Source organism: Zootoca vivipara, chromosome 12 (genome assembly GCF_965207765.1).
Source record: "Zootoca vivipara chromosome 12, rZooViv2.hap1.1, whole genome shotgun sequence".
Taxonomy (NCBI): domain Eukaryota; kingdom Metazoa; phylum Chordata; class Lepidosauria; order Squamata; family Lacertidae; genus Zootoca; species Zootoca vivipara.
The window spans coordinates 13263564-13286958 of record NC_142595.1 but is presented as its reverse complement, the minus strand read 5'-3'; the positions used below and the strand labels follow the sequence as shown (position 1 = coordinate 13286958).

At 44.3% G+C, this 23395-nt stretch overlaps 1 protein-coding gene across 1 annotated transcript in view; it reads left to right on the top strand.

Annotated features, from left to right (window-relative positions):
* PLCD3 (phospholipase C delta 3) overlaps window positions 1-23395 on the top strand; it is an 86012-nt gene that overhangs the window by 40306 nt on the left and 22311 nt on the right. The window contains exons 3-8 of the mRNA XM_035137245.3: window positions 3746-3974; window positions 6229-6358; window positions 11321-11546; window positions 16388-16589; window positions 17849-17993; window positions 22083-22235. Coding sequence (XP_034993136.3) covers window positions 3746-3974; window positions 6229-6358; window positions 11321-11546; window positions 16388-16589; window positions 17849-17993; window positions 22083-22235 — 1085 coding nt within the window. The remainder of the gene's footprint in view (window positions 1-3745; window positions 3975-6228; window positions 6359-11320; window positions 11547-16387; window positions 16590-17848; window positions 17994-22082; window positions 22236-23395) is intronic.

Below are 23395 nucleotides of genomic sequence, written 5' to 3'. Positions count from 1 at the left end.
AAGTCAGATATGAATCCTGTTTGGAACCTGTTTGGAAAGGATGGGGCAAGAGACGCAGAATTTTGTGCCACTTTTGGCAAAGATTAGTTGTCGCATCAGCGAAGGGAAGGTAGCAGAGGTTCAAATGGTGAATTCCTTAATCTGTGTGGTAGCATCCAGATGTATTTTTTAGGAGAAGGGGACGACAGAGGACGAGATGGTTGGACAGTGTTCTCGAAGCTACGAACATGAGTTTGACCAAACTGCGGGAGGCAGTGCAAGGCAGGAGTGCCTGGCGTGCTCTGGTCCATGGGGTCACGAAGAGTCGGACACGACTAAACGACTAAACAACAACAAGCATCCAGGCCGACAGGAACTAAACGCATGGAGGGCTGGTATTTCTTTTTTCCTCCTCAACTCCCAAATGATTTTGTAATGTACAGCAACCACGGCCCTTACGTTGCGCCATAGGACGTGCGCTGTGATGTGGTTTTAAAAAAATAAAAAATACAGTGGTACCTCGGTTTAAGTACACAATTGGTTCCGGAAGTCTGTACTTAGCCTGAACCTTACTTAACCTGAAGCGAACTTTCCCATTGAAAGTAATGGAAAGTGGATTAATCCGTTCCAGACGGGTCCGCGGAGTACTTAAACTGAAAGTACTCAAACCGAAGCGTACTTAAACCAAGGTATGACTGTAAATAAATGAATGAATTGGATTTTTTTTTCCTGGGAAGTTTAACTTAGATTGCATAGAGCAACATGGATGCACTGCGGGGAGCACACTGCCTCATTGCGCTGTGTCCAGGGCGAGCGAGGCGAAAACAAAACATGGGAAAATGTTCTGTTACTGGATGTCAGGGAGTGGAAGAGAGAGAGAGAGAAAGATAACAAGGTTCAGAGAAAGAATGGAAGAGAATAACAGGAAACAGCACAATGTTTGCAACAGCTGAACAGCATTTTCAAAGAAAGGCTATCATTTTCAGGGATGACAGAAGTTTGTTATGTTCTATGCACTCAGCAAATAAGTATAGAAGGATCTGATGTTGGGAGAAGGGCCTGATTGCTATACAAATAGCAGGTGCAGGAGTCCCTATCTGTGTCACAGTGGAGAAGAAAGGATCATCACAGCCGCTCCCCCTTGCCGAGGTCCCGATCCGGAGCAGCACCCCTCCCTCACTGCACCTGCCGTTTACTTTTTAAGAAGCATTCGCCCGATTTCTGTTTCACGGATGGCGTCCCTCGTTTGGTCCTCAGATTGCTGAGTGGTTTGAAATGCAACTGATGCAGGCACCTATTGGATAGTGCCGGTGACGTCACAGATGACAAGAGATGCAGTCCTGCTCCCACAAATTTGTACTGGGTTTGGAGGGTCTTTACGTTGCTAGTTTTGAAAATGTACTTTAACGTCGCTTTTGGCCCCAGAGCTGCGCTCACCCTTGGCCAACCCTCCAGGGCTCTGTGTGTGTGTGTGTCTGGAAAGAGCGGCGTTAGAAATAACTGACCAAGCCCTAAGCTCAGTTTGAGTGACTGCATGGCAGAGGCAAGCTTTGAACCTAGTGCCTTGCCCAAAGCAGGAAATACTTGCTCCTTGAACCCGACTTCAACTTTCAGTTACTTATGGCTCATTAACACTTAAGTCAGGGTGTGGTGCAAGGGAAGGTGTGGGTTAGTTTGTTTTCCTTGGATGTCCACCCCACACCACCCCCAGAGACAATAGGGTTAGGAATAGAGCGGAATTTGAAAGCTTGTTTTGGGATGGGCTGGTGCAAGAAGAATTTGCGGACAAACGAGTACTGTGAAATGTTGTTTAGCAACTTGCTTTGAGGGTTTCCGTGTACAATTTTGTAAGTGTGTGCAGACATGTGCAATGGGAGCCCTGCCCCCCCTCCGTGTCACTCGGTTAGAGGGCAGAGGGAGGAGCAATATCGTTCCAGTAAAAATAGTCTTTTTGCAAATTTGCTGCTTTTAAAATGAGTGAGATGTATCCCAGTACAGTTGTACTTAGAAGTCGAACAGCTTATAGTTCCTGAACGTTTCGGCTCCCGAATGTCGCAAACCCGGGAGTGAGTATTTCGGTTTGCGAACTATTTTTGGAAGCCGAACATCTGACGGGGCTTCCAGTTGGCTGCGGGAGATTCCTGCAGCCAATCGGAAGCCGTGCTTTGGTTTCCGAACGTTTTGGAAGCCAAGTGGCTTCCAAGGTAAGACTGTCTAGGACAGGGGAGGTACACATGTTTCAATCAAAAAATAAAGGGTAGTCGTAAACGTAATTTTAACAGGCCCATAAACTAAAAACAGCTATGAAAGTTGAAAGCCAGCAAAGATCTGGAAGGATTGCACAGAATGTCACATATAATGCTGTGGGGAAGAAGTCTTGCGATTGATGCGATGACCTTTTGGTTGTTTGAGGGAAGATATTTTTTCACGGAGACTTAAGGGCTCATCCACACTTAACTTTTGCCCTGTGTTTTCTAGGTGCAGTTCCACACTTTCCCAGTCCATGTCAGAGTGCTTTTTTTTTTCATTGCAGGGGGTTGGACTAGATGATCCTCGGGGTCCCTTCCAACTCTACAATTCTATGATCTATGAAAATTTGGATTTTTTTTTGTGTGTGTGTGTGTGGCTTGCCAAGAGCATTAAAGAGCAGGTTTTAGTGTGGCTGAGTCCTAATAAAACCCTAGGACTGAGAGTGTTTCAGACTACCTGTTTTATTGAGCATTTGCCTTAATTGTGTGCAAGGAGGCTAGATGATGTGTCAAAGCAAGGGTTATCCTGTACTTTACAGTGCAGTTTCCTTATTGCAAAAAGGCTAATCTTTTGAAAAGGGTGGATTTGATTTAAATCAAATCGATTTAAATCACAATTTAAATAACAGTTTAAATCAGTAAGACTTGATTTAAATCTTTTTTTTACAGAAAGATTCATTCTTGCTGGTATAATCTTAATATTCACAACCAGATGAAGGTTTCATTTTTGGAATAATAAATTTTGAGAGTAGTTTTTACAGTTATGTCAAAAATTACTGATTTGGTTGTACTATTAAATGTACATAGACAGATAATAATGAAATTATTGTGAGGTTTAATAAGTTAACTGTTTCTATTCGGACAACTTTTCTGCTGAACTTTACTGGAAGGAGAAAAATAATCATTTCCTTAATAGCAATTTAAACAATTTATTTAACTAAAACAATAATATAATAATAATATAATAATAACATTGTAGCATCTGTATCCATGTTTGTTAACTGATGTGGTTAAACAATTAAAAAACAAATTTTAGACTGAGTTTTAGCACATATCAAAAACAAACCTTATTTCCTTTGGACTTATAACGTAACGTAAATAGAAAACTATCTTTAGAAAGATTTTCCCTCCAAAAGCATTTTATTTTAAAAATCCAATTTAAATAAAAAAAAATCTGATTTTGTTGATTTTTTAAAAAAATCATTGATTTTATCCACCCTGCTTTTGAAGAACTGGGTTTCTTGCACAGTGCCTCCCAATCACCTGTACTGTAATTTGTCAGTATGTGATCAAATCCTGCCCCCAAACAGTGGCAATGTGGCCCTGAGTTGCAGCCTTTATAACGCCCCAGTGAAGTTGCCAAGACTTGAGTTTGGAGATCGGAATTGGGATTGTTAACTTTAAGCCAACATCCTTGCAGTGTGCACCAAAGTGATCGAGCTTGAAGCATTCAGCCTGGGATCTTGTTCTGTCCCTGATTTCTGTACGCAGTCCTGCATTCCTGTCTTGTCTTCCAGTCTCCATCCTGCACATTGAAAGCGTGCGAGAAGGTTATCAGTCGGAGGGGCTTCGGAAATTTGGCGGCTCTTTCCCCGAGCAGCAGTGCTTCACCATTGTCTTCAGAGGCAAGAGGAAAAACCTGGACCTAGCTGCCCGGAGTGTGGATGATGCTCAGCGGTGGGTTCGAGGGCTCACAAAACTGATGACCAGAGGGGAAGCCATGAGCCAGCGAGAGAAGCTCGAACAATATCCTTTCTGTTCAAGCTGCTTGAGGGTAGTTGATTGTGTCAATCCTCAGCCGCCAGGAGACATAAATTAAATAACTTAACGATTTGCTGCCGTCTCATTGACACCTCATTTTGGCCGCCTGAGGCGGCTGCCTCAGTCTGCCTCAAAGAAGTGCCTGCCTGCAGCTTTTGGTACAGGAAAGAGCTTTAAAGACAAAGCCCAGACCACAAGGCTTTAAATGGTTTGTGGAACCGCATTTGGAGAAGGTTCCCAGAAAGTGAGATCAGAGCTTGTTTAAATCTGTGAGCTGGTAGTGTCTTGGAGGTATAGTGGTACCTCGATTCCTGAACGTAATCCATTCCAGAAGACCTTTCGACTTCCGAAACGTTCGAAAACTGAGGCGCAAAGGGCTGGCTGCAAATGCATTTGAGAAAATTGAAAAACATGCAGCGGAAGCCGTTTGATTTCCAAGGCGCGTTCGAAAACGGAAGCATTTACAGTGGTACCTCAAGTTACAAATGCCTCAAGTTACAAACGCTTCAGGTTACAAAACTCCTGGAAATTGTGTGCCAGTGGCACAGTGGCAGCAAGAGACTCCATTAGTGAAAGCACGCCTCTAGTTAAGAACAGTTTCAGGTTAAGAACGGACCTCCGGAACGAATTAAGTTTGTAACTAGAGGTATCACTGTACTTTCGGGTTTTTGGTGTCCGGGTTCCTACAACGGAGACGTTTGAGAACCGAGGTACCACTGTAAACTAATGGAGAAAAATTCAGATCTCTCTCTCTGAACTTGAAATTCCACTACTTTTAACTTCCTTGGTAAAAATAAGAACATGAAAGTTTACGGTAGTTGTTTTCAGTTCTTTTTTGTCTGAGGAATCTCTGTCAACTTTGCATTAGCCTACAGAACCCTAATCCCCTCTCCTTGCTCCCCTCAAGCAAAGTTTTCACACAAAAAATCCCCTAACTAAAGCCCCGTCAAGATGTCCTTCTTGTTGCACATTCATGATGATTTGTGCTCATGATGCTATTGGGGCAGTCACACACACCCGCACTTTTGATACTGTTTGGGGCTGCACAGGTTTTGGGGCAGTCACACTGCTTCATTCCCAGTCAGTGAACATCCCGCAACTTCCTGCTGAGGTCCTGTAACTGGTTTATTTTTGACCCACTTTTTAGTTGTGCTTTAGCACTTCTGGACAGCAATCTTGTGGTAGCATTAGAGAAGCATCACAGAGCAAACTAAAGCAGAATATTAATTAATGCATTATTATTGTGCCCAGTACATGGTTGCAGAATACAGCCATAATGAAACACCAGTCTGGAAGGGTCCCTAAATTTATTTAACCCAGGCATCCCCAAACTTCAGCCCTCCAGATGTTTTGGGCTACAATTCCCATCTTCCCTGACCGCTGGTCTTGTTAGCTAGGGATCATGGGAGTTGTAGGCCAAAACATCTGGAGGGCCGCAGTTTGGGGGTGCCTGATTTAACCATTGCAAAATGCAAAGTTAAACACTTACGTTAATTCTTAATTAATTAATTCTTCATTATAACTTGGAGCTTCCTGCAGCCAATCGGAAGCCGCGCCTTGGTTTCCGAACGTTTTGGAAGTTGAACAGACTTCCTGAACAGATTCTGTTCTACTTCCGAGGTACCACTGGAGTTCATAGCTGCCAAGTTCCGGCCTGAGAAATAAGGGACTGGACCGGAAGTAGCACTGCCGCCATTTTAGAACTGGGCGGAGCATGCTCAGAAGCTACTTCTGATGCTGCTCTGCCCTGTTCCAAAATGGCCGCCACACCAGAAGTCGCGCTGCAGCCATTTTGGAACTGGGCAAAGCAGCATCAAAAGTCACTTCTGAGGATGCTCCGTCCAGTTCCAAAATGGCCGCAGCGCCAAAATAAACCGGGGGAAACAAAAAAAAATCTGTTTTTTTCGGCTGGGAACAGCCGGAAAAACGGGGGTTTCTCGGTGAATACGGGAGACTTGGCAGCTATGCTGGAGTTCTGAATATTAGTCTGGACATTCTAATCGAAGCATTTTCAAAACATTACCAAAGCTAATACCTCCTTGCAAAACCTTAGCTCTGAGTTGTCTTAACAGCTTAGCTCCAGGGAAATTTGTTTTTGTCAAAGGCTGAAGGGTTCCCGATTCTGAAATAATTCAAAATTCCCCTCATAATAATGTTTCCTGGGTGTAGACGTGTTACCTTAGTTCCCGGGGTTGGTGCCTCCCAGTCCCTTTTGTTCTTTCCTTACATCAGGTTCCACTTGGATCCATGACATCTTGCAACAGGCTGACAAGAACAAAGACAATAAGATGAGCTTCAAAGAAATCAAAAACATGCTGCGGATGATAAACATAGACATGAACGACATCTACGCCTACAGGCTCTTCAAGGTACTTCCTGGCCTTGTACGCTAGCTGCCATAACGCCTCCCCTGTTAGACGAAGGGTGCTCTGTCTCTAAGGTAAACAGACATGGGGGACGCTGTGGTCTAAACCACCGAGCCTCTTGGGCTTGCTGATCGGAAGGTCGGCGGTTTGAATCCCCGCGACGAGGTGAGCTCCCGTTGCTCTGTCGCAGCTTCTGCCAACCAAGCAGTTCTAAAGCACGCCAGCGCAAGTAGTCAGTCAAGTTTTTTGCTTATACCAGGGGTCAGCAAACTTTTTCAGCAGGGGGCCGGTCCACTGTCCCTCAGACCTTGTGGGGGTGCCGGACTATATTTTGAAAAAAATATGAACAAATTCCTATGCCCCACAAATAACCCAGAGATGCATTTTAAATAAAAGGACACATTCTACTCATGTAAAAATATGCTGATTCCCGGACCTTCCGCGGGCCGGATTTAGAAGGCGATTGGGCCGCATCCGGCCCCTGGGCCTTAGTTTGCCCCCCCCCCCGGCTTATAGCCAAAGGCTGCTGCAGTGTATACAATGTCATTCAATGAAATATATACTGTACTAGTTTGATACAAGAAGTTAAAACATTTACATTGTCAAAACATGACCTAATCTGCACAAAACTATAAAGGTAAAGGTACCCCTGACCGTTAGGTCCAGTCGCGGACGACTCTGGGGTTGCACGCTCATCTCACTCTATAGGCCAAGGGAGCCGGCGTTTGTCCGCAAACAGCTTCCGGGTCACGTGGCCAGCATGACTAAGCCACTTCTGGCGAACCAGAGCAGCACATGGAAACGCCATTTACCTTCCCACCGGAGCGGTACATCTTTGTCTACTTGCATTTGACGTGCTTTCGAACTGCTAGACGGGCAGGAGCTGGGACCGAGCAACGGGAGCTCACCCCGTCGTGGGGATTCGAACCGCCGACCTTCTGATCGGCAAGCCCTAGGCTCTGTGGTTTAGACCACAGCGCCACTCTGTGTGTCCACACAAAGCTATAGAAACTCCTTAATATACAAATTGAAACATTAGACGATAACATTTATAAGCTAAAATCACTGCGGGGCCACTAATATATTAAAAGTTATATTAAATAATACAATAGACAATTATGTACAAAGTTTAGTGAGAAAGATACAGCTTGGTGTAGATGGGGTCAAATAAATTCATCTCCTTTACAGTTTATCGCTATCTCGGCTATGTAATTTTTTCTAATTTTCCTGGCGGCAGTTGCAAAAAGTGCTACACGCCAGGTCACATACTTATCTATGTCTGCGAGGAGATAAAGAACCATGTCAGAAGGATTATGGCCGGGGGACCTTGTCATTATAGGTGTCAAAAACCATTCTCTTGCTTCATTATATAAGGGGCAGCGCAAGTAGATAAATAGGTACTGCTCCGGCGGGAAGGTAAACAGTGTTTCCGTGCACTCTGGTTTCCGTCACGGTGTCCCGTTGCACCAGAAACTGTTTAGCCATGTTGACCACATGACCCGGAAATAAATAAATAAATAAATAAATAAATAAATAAATAATAATAATAATTTATTATTTATACCCCGCCCATCTGGCCGGGTTCCCCCAGCCACTCTGGGCGGCTTCCAACAAAACATTAAAATACAGAAATCAAACATTAAAAGCTTCCCTAAACAGGAAAGCTGTCTGCGGACAAACGCCAGCTCCCTTGGCCTGAAAGTGAGATGAGCGCCGCAACCCCAGAGTCTCCTTTGACTGGACTTAACCATCCAGGGGTTCTTTACCGTTTTTTGTGCTCTGTCTCTCTTGCAAACGCACTCTGTGCTTTCCCGTCTCCCCTGCTGCCAGTTTTGCCTTTATGAGATGTCAACACTTTTAGAATAATGGTAGACGTGAGCCCTGCAGCCAAAGATTTAGCTGATTCTTTTGAGCCAATATTTGAACTTCTGCCTTTCCTCCCAGAACAGTCTCTCGGGTTTCCTCTGGCCTTCTTTGCAACGAGGACAATAATTTCTAGCTGCTGTGGAAAGGCAGGGCCACCTCGCCCTCAGTCCGAGGAAGGACCACATTCCTCAGCATGAGGCAGAAAGGACGGGGGAGAGACTTTAAAATTATTATACAGTGAAAGCAGGGGATTATACAGAGAAGAACATTAGCAAGATTATTGTAATAACCTGAAGTTTTATAAGAGTATATATTTAAAGCAGATGAACAAATGAGCCAATTAATTTGGACATGCAGAAAATATTAAAAATAATTTTAAGGAACCGCAGAAAGAAGAGGGAAGGAAGTCGAGTTTTTTTTGGGGGGGAATTCAGCAATGAATTATTATTATTATTTAATAAAATTTTATTCCATTTTCTTTTTCAATTATTACAAATATCACATATCCATAACCTTCATATTACATTCCCTCTTCCCACCCCTACCCCCCGGGCTTCCCCCAACTTCCACTTCTGATTTATTTTTCCCCTATTACACACTGCTATCTCTGAAAATGTATATTGTATTGTTTCCTTGTTTACTACATATTTCTATTACTAAAAGTGTGAGTTTTTATTTAAATCCTGCCATCATGTCAATAGTCTTTCTTGGTTTCTGCAGATATACAATAAATGGTTCCCATTCTCTTTCACTGTTGTCTTCTTCCTGTAATCTGTCTGTCAGTTTCGCCATTTCTGCATAACTCATCAGTTTTTCTTGCCATTCTTCTTTAGTTGGTAATACTCCAGTCTTCCAATTTTGTGCTATCAACATTCTTGCCGCTGTGCTGGCGTACATAAATAGCGTCCTCTTCTCTTTCGGTAGGTCTTGGCCTAAAATGCCTAACAAAAAAGCTTCTGGTTGTTTAACAAATGTTATTTTCAACATTTTCTTCAATTCCTTATAAATAATCTCCCAGTACAATTTTACCTTTTTACAATCCCACTACATATGGTAGAACGTACCTTCTGCTTCACGTCTCTAACATTCTTTCTTTTCATTTTTAGACATTTTTGCCAATTTAACCGGTGTTATATACCATCTATACATCATCTTCATATAGTTCTCTCTCAACAAAATACAATCCGTAAATTTCAGATTTGTTTTCCACAATTTTATCCAATCTTGGAATTGTATATTTTGACCTATATCCTGTGCCCAGTTAATCAGTACCGATTTTACTTCTTCATCTTTGGTTTCCCACTCCCAAAGGATATTGTATGCCTTTTTTAAAATAATTTTGACTTTTATTCTATCACTTCCTTTTGGAATTTTGAAACCGAATATGAAAAACTTTTCTTATTGTCTTCTTTGAATATGTATTTTAACTGTCTATGATGCAACCAACTTTGGAGATGTTCTTTTATTTCTTCATATTCCTTCAATTTTAATTTCCCCTCTTGTTCAACCAGTAACTCTCTATATGTTGGCCATTCTCCCTTTTTCTCTAATGTTTTAAGTGGCAGTGCTTCAATAGGTGATATCCACCAAGATGTCTTAGATTCTAGTAATTCTTTGTATTTTTCCCACACTTTAAACAATGATCTCCTTATTATGTGGTTATGAAACCCTTCGTGTATTTTTGCTTTCCCGTACTATAAGTAAGCATGCCATCCAAATCTGTTGTCGTGTCATTCCAATTCTGTTATTTCCTCCCTTTCTAACTTGATCCAATCCCGAATCCATATTAGGGATGCCGCTTCATCGTACAATTTTAAGTCTGGGAGTGAGAAACCGCCTCTTTCTTTCACATCTGTTAGTATCTTATTTTTTATCCTTGGCTTTTCCCCACTCCAGACAAATTTTGAAATCTCTCTCTGCCACTCTTTGAAGCATGCATTCCCTGTTATTACTGGAATAGTTTGGAAAAGAAATAACATTATTGGAAGTACATTCATTTTTATTGTTGCAATTCTTCCAATTAGGGAAAGATTCATCCTATTCCATGTTTCCAAATTTCTTTTAATTTTATGCCAAATTTTTTCATAATTGTCTTTAAAAATATTTTTATTTTTTGTTGTTATCCACACTCCTAAATACTTTACAGTGGTACTTCGGTTTATGAACACAATTGGTTCCGGGAGTCTGTTCATAAACTGAAGCGTTCATAAACTGAAGCGAACTTTCCCATTGAAAGTAATGGAAAGTGGATGAATCCGTTCTAGACGGGTCCGTGGAGTACTCAACCTGAAGCGTACTTAACCCGAAGCATGGGTGTAATTGGTTCCGGAAGTCTGTTCATAAACTGAAGCGTTCATAAACTGAAGCGAACTTTCCCATTGAAAGTAATGGAAAGTGAATTAATCTGTTCCACATGGGTCCGCGGTGTTCGTAAACCGAAAGTTCGTAAACCAAGGTGTTCATAAACCGAGGTTCCACTGTACTTTTTTATATACTTTTATCCCTGCCATCTCTGTTACTTCTTTCCTTTCCAATTTTTAATAACAATTTAGTTTTGCTTTTATTTAATTTAAATCCTGCCACTTGACCAAACTTTTGGGAGTGAATTTTTTGGATCTTCCACAGTTATTGCCAAATCATCTGCAAATGCTTTCAATTTATGCTCATTTTTCTTTAGTTTTATTCCTACTACTTCTCTATCTTCTCTTATCCTTCCTGCACTCAATCGGAAGCCGCGTCGGATGTTTGGCTTCCAAAAAACGTTCGCAAACTGGAACACTCACTTCTTGGTTTGTGGCGTTCGGGAGCCAAAACACATGAGAACTAAGCTGTTCGAAAACCAAGGTATGACTGTATTCCACCTCGGTACTTTTCGTAGCTGTTCCTCTCAGTGCCTAGAAACGCTAAAATAAAATATACAGTAAATGCAGATTCACACATTTTATACTCTTTGCAGAATTTCCATTTATTTCTTCCACCCCTCCTTAAAAAAAAAAAAGCACACAGCCCTGACTCCACCCGAGCTTATCAGTTGCTATTTCCTCTCATCCATCCCCCCCATGGCAATTTACTTAACTGCTCCTTCCCTCTTTCACTTAGGAGTGTGACAGATCAAACAACGATCGCTTGGAGGAATATGAGATTGAGGAGTTCTGCACACGGCTGATGGCGCGTCCTGAGCTGGAGGAGATCTTTCGCCGTTACTCGGGCGAGGACCGCGTGCTGTCGTCTGAGGAACTGCAGGAATTTCTCCGCGACCAGGGCGAGGAAGCCAGCTTGCAGCGGGCTCATGAAATCATCCAGACTTTTGAGCTGAATGAGAAAGGTATGAACCCAATACGCACACCTCAAAGTTATGACGGAACACTTTCTAGCATGGTTATAATTGTCATTAATGCAGGGCCTTTGTTGTGTTGATGCATTGCAAGCACATCCGGAAAGAACAAGCAGATTAAGGAGCTGAAATCCAAAAAAAAATCTCTCTTGGGACTGATGTCTCACCTAAGAGAAGGCTTTCATGGGTTGGATGAACATGGTTATTTTTGTGGAGAAATAAGAGCAACCTGGTTTTATCTCTGATTTTCTCTCCCCTGCTCCTCACCCTCCCATTATCAGTCATGTTGCTTCTCTGCAAAAACACAGTCCTTCCTCTCTACCCCCTTTGCAAAACCACACCCTAGGCATACCTGCCAAGTACCCCGTTTTCCCCGGGAACCCCCCGTATTTTCTTACCGTTTCCCACTGGTGTCCCGAATGGGATTACGGAGCTCCTGCTGGCGGCCATGTTCTTCCGATGCCGCTGTGCCCATTTCCAAAATGTCCGCAGCGCCAAAAGTCGCTTCCACGCATGTCCGGAAGTGCGTAGAAGCGACTTCTGGCGTTGCGGACATTTTGGAAATGGGCACAGTGGCATCGGAAGTCGCTTCTACGCATGTCCGGAAGTGCGTAGAAGCGACTTCCGGTGCCTCGGTGCTGCTGATCCTGGATTTTTCAATCCGGAACTTGGCACCTATGACCCTAGGTCAGTGGTTTTCAAAGGGTGTGGCTCACCACGCTGGTGTGGCAGGAGAGTGGGAAGATTCGAAGAAAGAAACATTTAAACATTTCAGTGTATACAACCAGGAACAATAGCCATGCCTCTTTTCAAGAGCATTGGCATATTCTCCTACAGTTCTCCACGACATCTTGTTGTGAACAGGGATTTTCAGCTCTGACAAATATGAAAGATCAGAAAAGGGGAAGGCTTCTTTGTGTTGATGAGATGAGCTTGTTTGTCTCAAATTAGACCGGGGTTGGCAAACTAAGGCCCGGGTGCCGGATCAGGCCCAATTTCTTTCAAGATCCGACCCACGGACTGTCCGTGGATCAGCGTGGGGATTCTGTTCAAATCTCCACTCAACCGTGGTGGTTTGCTGGGTGACCTTGGGCCACTAACCTAAGGCACAGATTGGTTTTGGGGATTAAAAGAGTTGGGGAGAGACCCTTGTATTCCACCTTGAGCTCCTGGGGTGGGGGAAAATCTGGGATAGAAATGCAACGACTAAATAAATACGACCAAGCCTAAGTACACGTAACTGTAATGATGGCATGTTCTTTCTCTACTTTCGCCAGCTTTCATCTCTCCCCTGTTACCTTTCGGATAAGGAGTCTGTCATGCCGCCTGTCCTTTGCAAAGTGCCATGTCTAGATGGCATTATATAATTAATGGCACCACACTGCCCCTGAGTCTTTGGAAAGCTATAATCTGTGTGCCGCCCCATAAAATTGAAGTCCACGGCTCAAAACTACACATTATGGAGAGTATACATGCTGGTCAGTGAAAGCAGCAGTAGCTCCTTTGTCCTCTCTTCCACAAAAAAGAAAGAAAGGGGGGGGGACACAATTTCATCATGCTTTTTAAAAAAACAAAACAAAACGACAACAACAAACACTTCATTGATTTTTCCATATTATAATTGCAGCATAATACCTTGCAACGAAAACAGCCAGCACAGCAATAACATCAGTCTAAAGAAACACAACAAGGCAGAGGAATGTAAAGGGGAGGGAGGGACAGAAATTGTGATTGTACATAACAGATCACAATGCTTTGTTTCTCTGCTGTCCCCTCCCCACACAAAAAGCAGACTGCAAAGTGGAGTGGGGTGGCGGAAAAGAAAGTACAATAGCATCCCATGGTATGTTTTGTTGCATTGCACATTGGTTTCTACGATCAATCTAGACTTGAACCATGGTTTGTACGATCATTCTAGGTCATAAACCATGGTTTGTATGATCATTCTGGACTTAACCCATGGTTTGTATGATCATTCTAGGTCATAAACCAGGCACCCCCAAACTCGGTCCTCCAGATGTTTTGGGACTACAACTCCCATCATCCCTAGTTAACAGGACCAGTGGTCAGGGTTGTAGTCCCAAAACATCTGGAGGGCCAAGTTTGGGGGCGCCTGTCATAAACCATTGTTTGTATGATCATTCTAGACTCAAACCATGGTTTGTATGATCATTGTAGGCCATAAACCATGGTTTGTATGATCATTCTAGACTTAATCCATGGTTCGTATGATCATTCTAGACTTAAACCATGGTTTATTTATACGATCATTCTAGATCACCAACCATGGTTTGTGAACCATAGTTTTCTTAAGCCAAGAACAAGTGGCAAGAATGAGTCCTCCTCCCTTGCCCCTTCCTTTTTCTTGCCACCAGTTGCAGAGTGTGACATACGATGCTGTGCTGCCCACCTGGTTGCAGGTGGCAAGGGCAGAAGAAACCCCAGGTTGGCAGCAGTGGCAGGCAGCAACGCACCCATACTTGTGCCCACTGCCAACATGGTGCTTCCTGTGCCCTACTTAGCCCTGGCAAGCAGCAGGATGGCTGCAGCTGGGAGGGGTAGTGTAGGGGCAGCATCTAGCCTCATGCTCCACAAATGCACGTTGCACATCGGCTTCCAGCACGGAGATCCCGACTGGTAATAAGCCAGAGTTCCCTGCTGTGTCCAAATGGCAAATCTGGCTTGATGTCGATCAACTAGCCAGGAAAATTAACCAGAGCCCAACAGAGGGATGAACCGGGAAAATAAGCCAGAGACCTACACATAGCAGGGGACTCTGGATCAGTGCAGGTCAGGATTTTTGCTTGACTCTCAGCAGCAGGAGGAGAGGAGCAGCCCTGCTTTATAAAACAAGGAATCATATTGCAAACTTGGCCTGGTTGAGAGGAGAGTGGAAGAATGAGATGAGGGACATCTGTTTTCGATAGATGTTGCACGTCCTCTGTATTGTGTATTTTTGGCCTACTTTTACAATGTTTGGAGGCACTGATTACGGGGAAACCTTTTCCAGAAGATGTTTGTAATTTCGAGGAGTTCAGTGATCTGACATGGTCATCTCTTCCTGCCTCTTGTTTTCTTCCTGCCTCTGTTTACTTCCCCTCTCTATCTCTTGTTCTGCTCTTGGACGGCTGAGAGCAGCCTTTAATGTTTAATCTGGTGGAAGGAAGAAGTGATAATGCAGGGAACTGTCACAGATGGGTGTTGGCTACTCCCGAGTAAGCACTCCACACCTCTGGATTTTCAGAGTTTGATTGTGCATGCTATATACAGTGGTGAGATGTCTCAAATCATGTCTGCTCTGCATGGGGCAGAAGCCCACAATAGCCTCTGGCGGGCTCTGACCCAGCCTTTAAGACTGGTCCCCAAAATGCCCCTCCTACTGGCGCTACGGGATCCCCATTGTGTCAAACCTTTCTCCTCAGCTGCCGCTGATTCTTCCCTCTCCTTTCCACCCTCTGATGCAGCTGGCCCCACCCCTTCTTCTCTGCTTCCCAACTGCAGTTGAGGCTCCAGTATGCTGCTAGAGCCCTGGAACCTCCTTCCTGCCTTGATATTCTTGCTGCTGCTCTCCCATCTGATGGAAGTAAGCAGAGTGGGCTGCTCTCTGCAAGCCCTCTCTCTTACAGGAACCTTCTGACCTTTTTGGATGTTAGACATTGTTTAGAGCAGGGGTAGGCAACCTAAGGCCCGGGGGCCAGATGCGGCCCAATCGCCTTCTCAATCCAGCCCGCGGACGGTCCGGGAATCAGCATGTTTTTTTACATGAGTAGAATGTGTGCTTTTATTTAAAATGCATCTCTAGTTATTTGTGGGGCATAGGAATTTGTTCATTCCCCCCCCCCAAAAAAAATGTCCGGCCCACCACATGGTCTGAGGGACAGTGGACCGGACCACAGCTGAAAAAGGTTGCTGACCCCTGCTTTGGAGGAACGTGCAGTATTGGAAGAGGGGGCTAGCTAATTAATAATCTGCACTAGCTTGTCGGGCAAGGCACATAGGCTAACAAGCCAGCTATCTATAAATCGGATGGTTTGGGGCCATAGTTCTGTGAAGCTCATGTGCAGACTATAGGCCGTGGGGGGATCGCCTAGGGCAGGCATAGGCAACCTTGGCTCTCCAGATGTTTTGGAACTACAACTCCCATGATCCCTAGCTAACAGGGCCAGTGGTCAGGGATCATGGGAGTTGTAGTTCCAAAACATCTGGAGAGCCAAGGTTGCCTATGCCTGGCCTAGGGGATCACCTCGCCACTTCTTGAGGGCTTCCCCGGGGCAGATCAAAGCATTTGCTTGGTAATGTACATCTGAAACTCAGAAAATTAGAATATCGTTGAAAAGTGCCTTTATTTCAGTAACGCAATTTAAAAGGTGAAACCAATATATGAGATAGATGCATGACATGCAAAGCAAGATCTGTCAAGCCTTTATTTGTTGTAATTGTAATTATTTGTCATCAGGTGGGTCAATTATAAATGGAATGTAACTAATGAAATGTTTATTTTTGTATTATTGTAACTTTGTTTTATTACTGTGGAATTTCCCAAAAAAAGCATTTGTAAAAATTAAAAGAAAAATAAAAAATAGTAAGTTGCATTACTGAAACAAATGCACTTTTCGGCAATATTCTAATTTTCCGAGTTTCACCTGTATATAATGCTTGCTGTTTAGAATAAAATCTTTAATCTTCTCACTCGCTTGTGTTCTGTATTGCTTCCGAATCTCACTGAAATGAACCACCTTGCATTTGGCAAGTTCTTAGGAAAGGCGTACGCTAAAATACGCCGGATGGGTAGATATGAAACTGTCTCCGCTAACCACCTCTTCGTCCCACAGCCAGGCAGCACAATCTCATGATGATGGATGGCTTCATGATGTACCTGCTGTCCTCGGCTGGAGACATCCTCAACCAGGGCCATGCAAGGATATACCAGGACATGACGCAGCCGCTGTCCCATTACTTCATCTCCTCCTCCCATAACACCTACCTGACGCAGAACCAGATTGGAGGCGCCAGTAGCACTGAGGCCTACATCCGGTAAGCAGGTTTTCTGGTCGAAGCAGCAGAGTCGTACCTGCCAAGTTCCGGCCTGAGAAATAAGGGACTGGACCGGAAGTAGCAGACCGGAAGTAGCGCTGCCGCCATTTTGGAACTGGGCGGAGCATGCTCAGAAGCGACTTTTGATGCTGCTCTGCCCTGTTCCAAAATGGCCGCCGCACCAGAAGTCGCGCTGCAGCCATTTTGGAACTGGGCAAAGCAGCATCAAAAGTCGCTTCTGAGCATGCTCCGCCCAGTTCCAAAATGGCCGTCGCAGCCGGAATAAACCAGGAAAAAACAAAAAAAAAAATCCGTTTTTTCGGCTGGGGACAGCTGGAAAAACGTGGGTTTCCCGGGGAATACGGGAGACTTGGCAGCTATGGCCTGAGTGAGTCCCAATAACTGCTTTCAGATGGCAAGGAGTGCTGGCAACGGGGATAGGTAAAGGATCCCAGCAAATAATGGTGGGTGCAAGGCCATTGGCTGCAGCATTTTGGCCAGGGCATGCAGAAAGGCATGGGAGGCAGTGGGTGAGCTGGAGCGGAGAGAGGAATCTGGTTGGTTGGTTGGTTGGTGGGGCTGCTTTGAACAGGCCAGGGGGAAGGAGGCCACATGGCAAGGCAGGATTACTCTCCAGGTACCTGGAGAGAGAACGATGCATGTCACTTTGCTCGCCTCAGGTGATTCCGTTAATTACGTGGCCCATAATCCCCAAAGGAGCCCTGCAGAACAATGTGTGGGAAATTGAGCCGTCCCTTGGGTGGGAAGGCACAAGCTGTTTACACCTTGAAGTTAGTTCTAAAGTTTGTTTGAAGAGTGCCGGCTAGCACAACTCTTGCCTGGCTCCCTATAAGGGGCCGGAGGACTTGAACTCGGCACTCAGGCAGCAGGACCCGGGCAGCTGTACACCTTGCAGAACTGAGCAACGTCTTGTGCTAAATAGTAACACAGACTCTTCCTTTTCCCTCCCTGCGCTTCCTGATCTGCGACTGCACCTCCTACCTTTAACCCTTGGCCCTTGTTGGCCTGATCCGGAACTTAACCCCTTGGCCTACATTGGTCCATGGTCCATCTCTGAGGTTGGGCAAGGCGTCACAATCCTCCCTGTCTCTCTAAGACTGATAAAATCCTAGAGGATTTCATGCCTCAGGTTCTTTCCTGCCTTGTGGATGACCTGTGCTCGCCTGACAGCTCCTTGACAGGCAGAGGGCTGAAATGCAGCGTCCATCATCACCTCACCTTGTTTCTGTCGTCGGCAGGGCTTTGATGAAGGGGTGTCGCTGTGTGGAGCTTGACTGTTGGGAGGGGTCCAACGGAGAGCCCATCATCTACCACGGCCACACTCTGACCTCCAAGATCCTCTTCCGGGATGTGATTGAAAGCATCCGGGACCATGCATTCAAGGTAGACTAAACCACAGTTTTCAGAAATGCGGGTAGCAAGAAGATTGATTGATTGATTGATTGATTGATTGCAGTTCTTAAGGATCCTCGGAAGGTAGAAGTAGCTGCATTTGATGTTCTGAGGCCCAAACATTTCTCTCGGGAGCTTTCATCGCTGCCCAACCACTTAGTCACTTCGCTGTATCATGATTCATGAGCAAATTTAATTGCTGGAAATGATTGTGCAAGCTTCCTTTTTCAAAGGCGTTGTATGCAAATGTCGCAGCGGGTGCAATTCTAGACAAATCCTCTTCTACAATCGTGTCTGGATTGCATTTTTTTTAAATAAAGTTTTTGTACTCAAAGTAAACAAAAAACAAAAAAACTTGCTTGTTTAGGTGGGGGTACCTTCTGTTGTTGTTGTTGTTGTTGTTTAGTCGTTTAGTCGTGTCCGACTCTTCGTGACCCCATGGACCATAGCACGCCAGGCACTCCTGTCTTGCACTGCCTCCCGCAGTTTGGTCAAACTCATGTTCGTAGCTTCGAGAACACTGTCCAACCACCTTGTCCTCTGACGTCCCCTTCTCCTAGTGCCCTCAATCTTTCCCAACATCAGGGTCTTTTCCAAGGATTCTTCTCTTCTCATGAGGTGGCCAAAGTATTGGAGCCTCAGCTTCACGATCTGTCCTTCCAGGGAGCACTCAGGGCTGATTTCCTTAAGAATGGATAGGTTTGATCTTCTTGCAGTCCATGGGACTCTCAAGAGTCTCCTCCAGCACCATAATTCAAAAGCATCAATTCTTCGGCGATCAGCCTTCTTTATGGTCCAGCTCTCACTTCCATACATCACTACTGGGAAAACCATAGCTTTAACTATACGGACCTTTGTCGGCAAGGTGATGTCTCTGCTTTTTAAGATGCTGTCTAGGTTTGTCATTGCTTTTCTCCCAAGAAGCAGGCGTCTTTTAATTTCGTGACTGCTGTCACCATCTGCAGTGATCAAGGAGCCCAAGAAGGTAAAATCTCTCACTGCCTCCATTTCTTCCCCTTCTATTTGCCAGGAGGTGATGGGACCAGTGGCCATGATCTTGGTTTTTTTGATGTTGAGCTTCAGACCATATTTTGCGCTCTCCTCTTTCACCCTCATTAAAAGGTTCTTTAATTCCTCCTCGCTTTCTGCCATCAAGGTTGTGTCATCTGCATATCTGAGGTTGTTGATATTTCTTCCGGCAATCTTAATTCCGGTTTGGGATTCAACTAGTCCAGCCTTTCGCATGATGAATTCTGCATATAAGTTAAATAAGCAGGGAGACAATATACAACCTTGTCGTACTCCTTTCCCAATTTTGAACCACTCAGTTGTTCCATATCCAGTTCTAACTGTAGCTTCTTGTCCCACATAGAGATTTCTCAGGAGACAGATGAGGTGATCAGGCACTCCCATTTCTTTAAGAACTTGCCATAGTTTGCTGTGGTCGACACAGTCAAAGGCTTTTGCATAGTCAATGAAGCAGAAGTAGACGTTTTTCTGGAACTCTCTTGCTTTCTCCATAATCCAGCGCATGTTTGCTATTTGGTCTGGTTCCTCTGCCCTTTCGAAATCCAGCTTGCACTTCTGGGAGTTCTCGGTCCACATACTGCCTAAGCCTGCCTTGTGGAATTTTAAGCATAACCTTGCTAGCGTGTGAAATGAGCGCAATTGTGCGGTAGTTGGAGCATTCTTTGGCACTGCCCTTCTTTGGAATTGGGATGTAGACTGATCTTCTCCAATCCTCTGGCCATTGCTGAGTTTTCCAAACTTGCTGGCATATTGGGTGTAGCACCTTAACAGCATCATCTTTTAAAATTTTAAATAGTTCAGCTGGAATATCATCACTTCCACTGGCCTTGTTATTAGCAGTGCTTTCTAAGGCCCATTTGACTTCACTCTCCAAGATGTCTGGCTCAAGGTCAGCAACCACACTACCTGGGGTGTACGAGACCTCCATATCTTTCTGGTATAATTCCTCTGTGTATTCTTGCCACCTCTTCTTGATGTCTTCTGCTTCTGTTAGGTCCTTACCACTTTTGTCCTTGATTATGGTAATCTTTGTACGAAATGTTCCTTTCATATCTCCAATTTTCTTGAACAGATCTCTGGTTTTCCCCATTCTATTGTTTTCCTCTATTTCTTTGCATTGCTCATTTAAGAAGACCCTCTTGTCTTTCCTTGCTGTTTTTTGGAAATCTGCATTCAGTTTCCTGTATCTTTCCCTATCTCCCTTGCATTTTGCTTGCCTCCTCTCCTCCGCTATTTGTAAGGCCTCGTTGGATAGCCATTTTGCTTTCTTGCATTTCCTTTTCCTTGGGATGGTTTTCGTTGCTGCCTCCTGTATAATGTTACGAGCCTCCATCCATAGTTCTTCAGGCACTCTGTCCACCAAATCTAAATCCTTAAACCTGTTCCTCACTTCCACTGTGTATTCATAAGGGATTTGATTTAGATTGTATCTTACTGGCCCAGTGGTTTTTCCTACTTTCTTCAGTTTAAGCTGGAATTTTGCTATAAGAAGCTGATGATCTGAGTTACAGTCAGCTCCAGGTCTTGTTTTTGCTGATTGTATAGAGCTTCTCCATCTTTGGCTGCAGAGAATATAATCAATCTGATTTCGATGCTGCCCATTTGGTGATATCCATGTGTAGAGTCGTCTCTTGTGTTGTTGGAAGAGAGTGTTTGTGATGACCAGCTTGTTCTCTTGACAGAACTCTATTAGCCTTTGCCCTGCTTCATTTTGAACTCCAAGGCCAAACTTGCCAGTTGTTCCTTTTATCTCTTGATTCCCTACTTTAGCATTCCAATCCCCTGTAATGAGAAGAACATCCTTCTTTGGTGTCATTTCTAGAAGGTGTTGTAGGTCTTCATAGAATTGGTCAATTTCACTTTCTTCAGCTCCGGTAGTTGGTGCATAAACTTGGATTACTGTGATGTTAAAAGGTCTGCCTTGGATTCGTATCGAGATCATTCTGTCATTTTTGAGATTGCATCCCATTACAGCTTTTGCCACTCTTTTGTTGACTATGAGGGCCACTCCATTTCTACTACAGGATTCTTGCCCACAGTAGTAGATACGATAGTCACCCGAACTGAATTCGCCCATTCCCTTCCATTTTAGTTCACTGATGCCCAGGATGTCGATATTTATTCTTGTCATCTCATTTTTGACCACATCCAGCTTACCTCCATTCATGGTTCTTACATTCCAGGTTCCTATGCAATATTTTTCTTTACAGCATCGGACTTTCCTTTCGCTTCCAGGCATATCCGCAACTGAGCGTCCTTTCGGCTTTGGCCCAGCCGCTTCATCAGCTCTGAATCTACTTGTACTTGTCCTCAGCTCTTCCTCAGTAGCATGTTGGACGCCTTCCGACCTGAGGGGCTCATCTTCCAGCGTCATAACTTTTATATGCCTGTTGTCTTTGTCCATGGAGTTTTCTTGGCAGGGATACTGGAGTGGCTTGCCAGTTCCTTCTCCAGGTGGATCACGTTTAGTCAAAACTCTCCACTATGACCTGTCCATCTTGGGTGGCCCTGCATGGCATAGCTCATAGCTTCTCTGAGTTATTCAAGCCCCTTCGCCACGACAAGGCATTGATCCATGAAGGATCAATGTGTGCATGTGTGCAAATATTCTGTTGCATGTGTGCAAATATTGATGATACAAGGCTGCCTTCAGATGTCTCCTAAAAGTTATATGGTTACTCATCTCCGTGACATTTGATGGGAGGGCGTTCCACAGGGTGGGTGCCACTACTGAGAATTAAAGCTAACCATCTAATGCAATTAGTAAAGCATAACACGAGTAGAAAAAAAGAAATTCATTCTAACCAGCGGATGATCAACACATGAAAAGCTAGGATGAAACAGTTTCTAAAAGGTTTTGAGGTTGCAAATGTACACAAAATTTCATGTAAGCCATCGTAAAATGCTTAGTGGTGTGTGTGTATGTGTGTGTGTTTTATTATTTTTAAAAAGGGGGAAAAGTAATCATTTGAAGGGTTGGGGAAAGAATCTTGGAGGTAGCAGGTGTCTTGGAGGTAGCAGGTGTCTTCTGACTCCATCTTGTCTCCTCAGCATTCTTCCTATCCTGTGATTCTCTCTCTGGAAAACCACTGTGGACCAGAACAGCAGTCCAAGATGGCGCGCCACATGAAGGCTATTTTAGGGAACATGCTTGTGACGCAACCACTGGATGGAGACACGCCCAAACAGCTCCCATCACCAGAGGTAACACCATTTACCATGTTTCTCCAAAAATAAGACACACGGTGGCTTATTTTCAGGGGATGTCTTTTTTTATTTTTATTAAGTATGGTACAGTTTAACCTACAAGGTTAAACTGCCTATCACTATGGCTTATTTTCGAGGTATGGCTTATTTTCGGAGAAACACAGCAGGGTAAAGGTGAGGGAACCTTTGACCCTCCAGACTTGGTTGGACTACAACTCCCATCAGCCTCGGCCATTTGGCTATGCTTGACTGGGGCTGGTGGCAGTTGTAGTTCCGAAACATCTGGAGGGGCAAAATTTCCTCACCCCTAATTTACTTTTAGCGTCGTACTATGTTATGTTCCTCATGTCACCTGTGATACAATCAGGCTGGGAATTTTGTTGAGGAGAAAACCAAAGTCAAGAGGAGTTTGACTTGACAAATAGATGATCTGTTGTACGTAGCTTTCAGAAACTTGCTTTCAACAACAGCAAAAGCCAAGATGAATTTTGGTACCCAATGCCAGATGGTTGCAGTTGTGCAGTATTGAAACCCAAAAAGATTGTGTGGAGGGAAATGGAAGCCTAATGGACTTTGGGTAATGTAGTAGCTGAGTTATTGCAGGATTTCCTTCACCCAGCTTCCTTCTTAGTCCCAGTGAGGTGATTAGTTCTTGTAAGGGATATAGGGTTTTAACACCTAACAGGTATGAACAAGACACTTTATGGCCAGGACTATCGGACATCCAATTCACATTTGCACCCCACAAAAAATCTTCATTGAATTTTGCAGGCGCAAAGCGAGAACGCTGGCACTGTTGGGCCTTTTGTTGGTTTTGGGCCTAGGAGTGCAGGGTGGGGTGGGGTGTGGGAATTGATTCAGATTGCATTTAAAAACCAAGCTACGTAGTTTGCGCTTTGCAAAACAGCACATGAACTGAAACACAGCCATCCTTCAAAATCTACAGTTCTTCAAATTCTGCAATAGTGCATTTTCCAGCCGAGTAAGGTGTACAAAAATGCATATACCGTGTTTCTTCGAAAATAAGACACCGTCTTCTATTTATTTTTCCTCAAAACAACAACACTATGGCTTATTTTCAGGGGATGTCTTATTTTTTTCCCCTCTTGCTGCTGCTGCGGCCAGCATTGCTGCTGTGCCTATCACTATGTCTTATT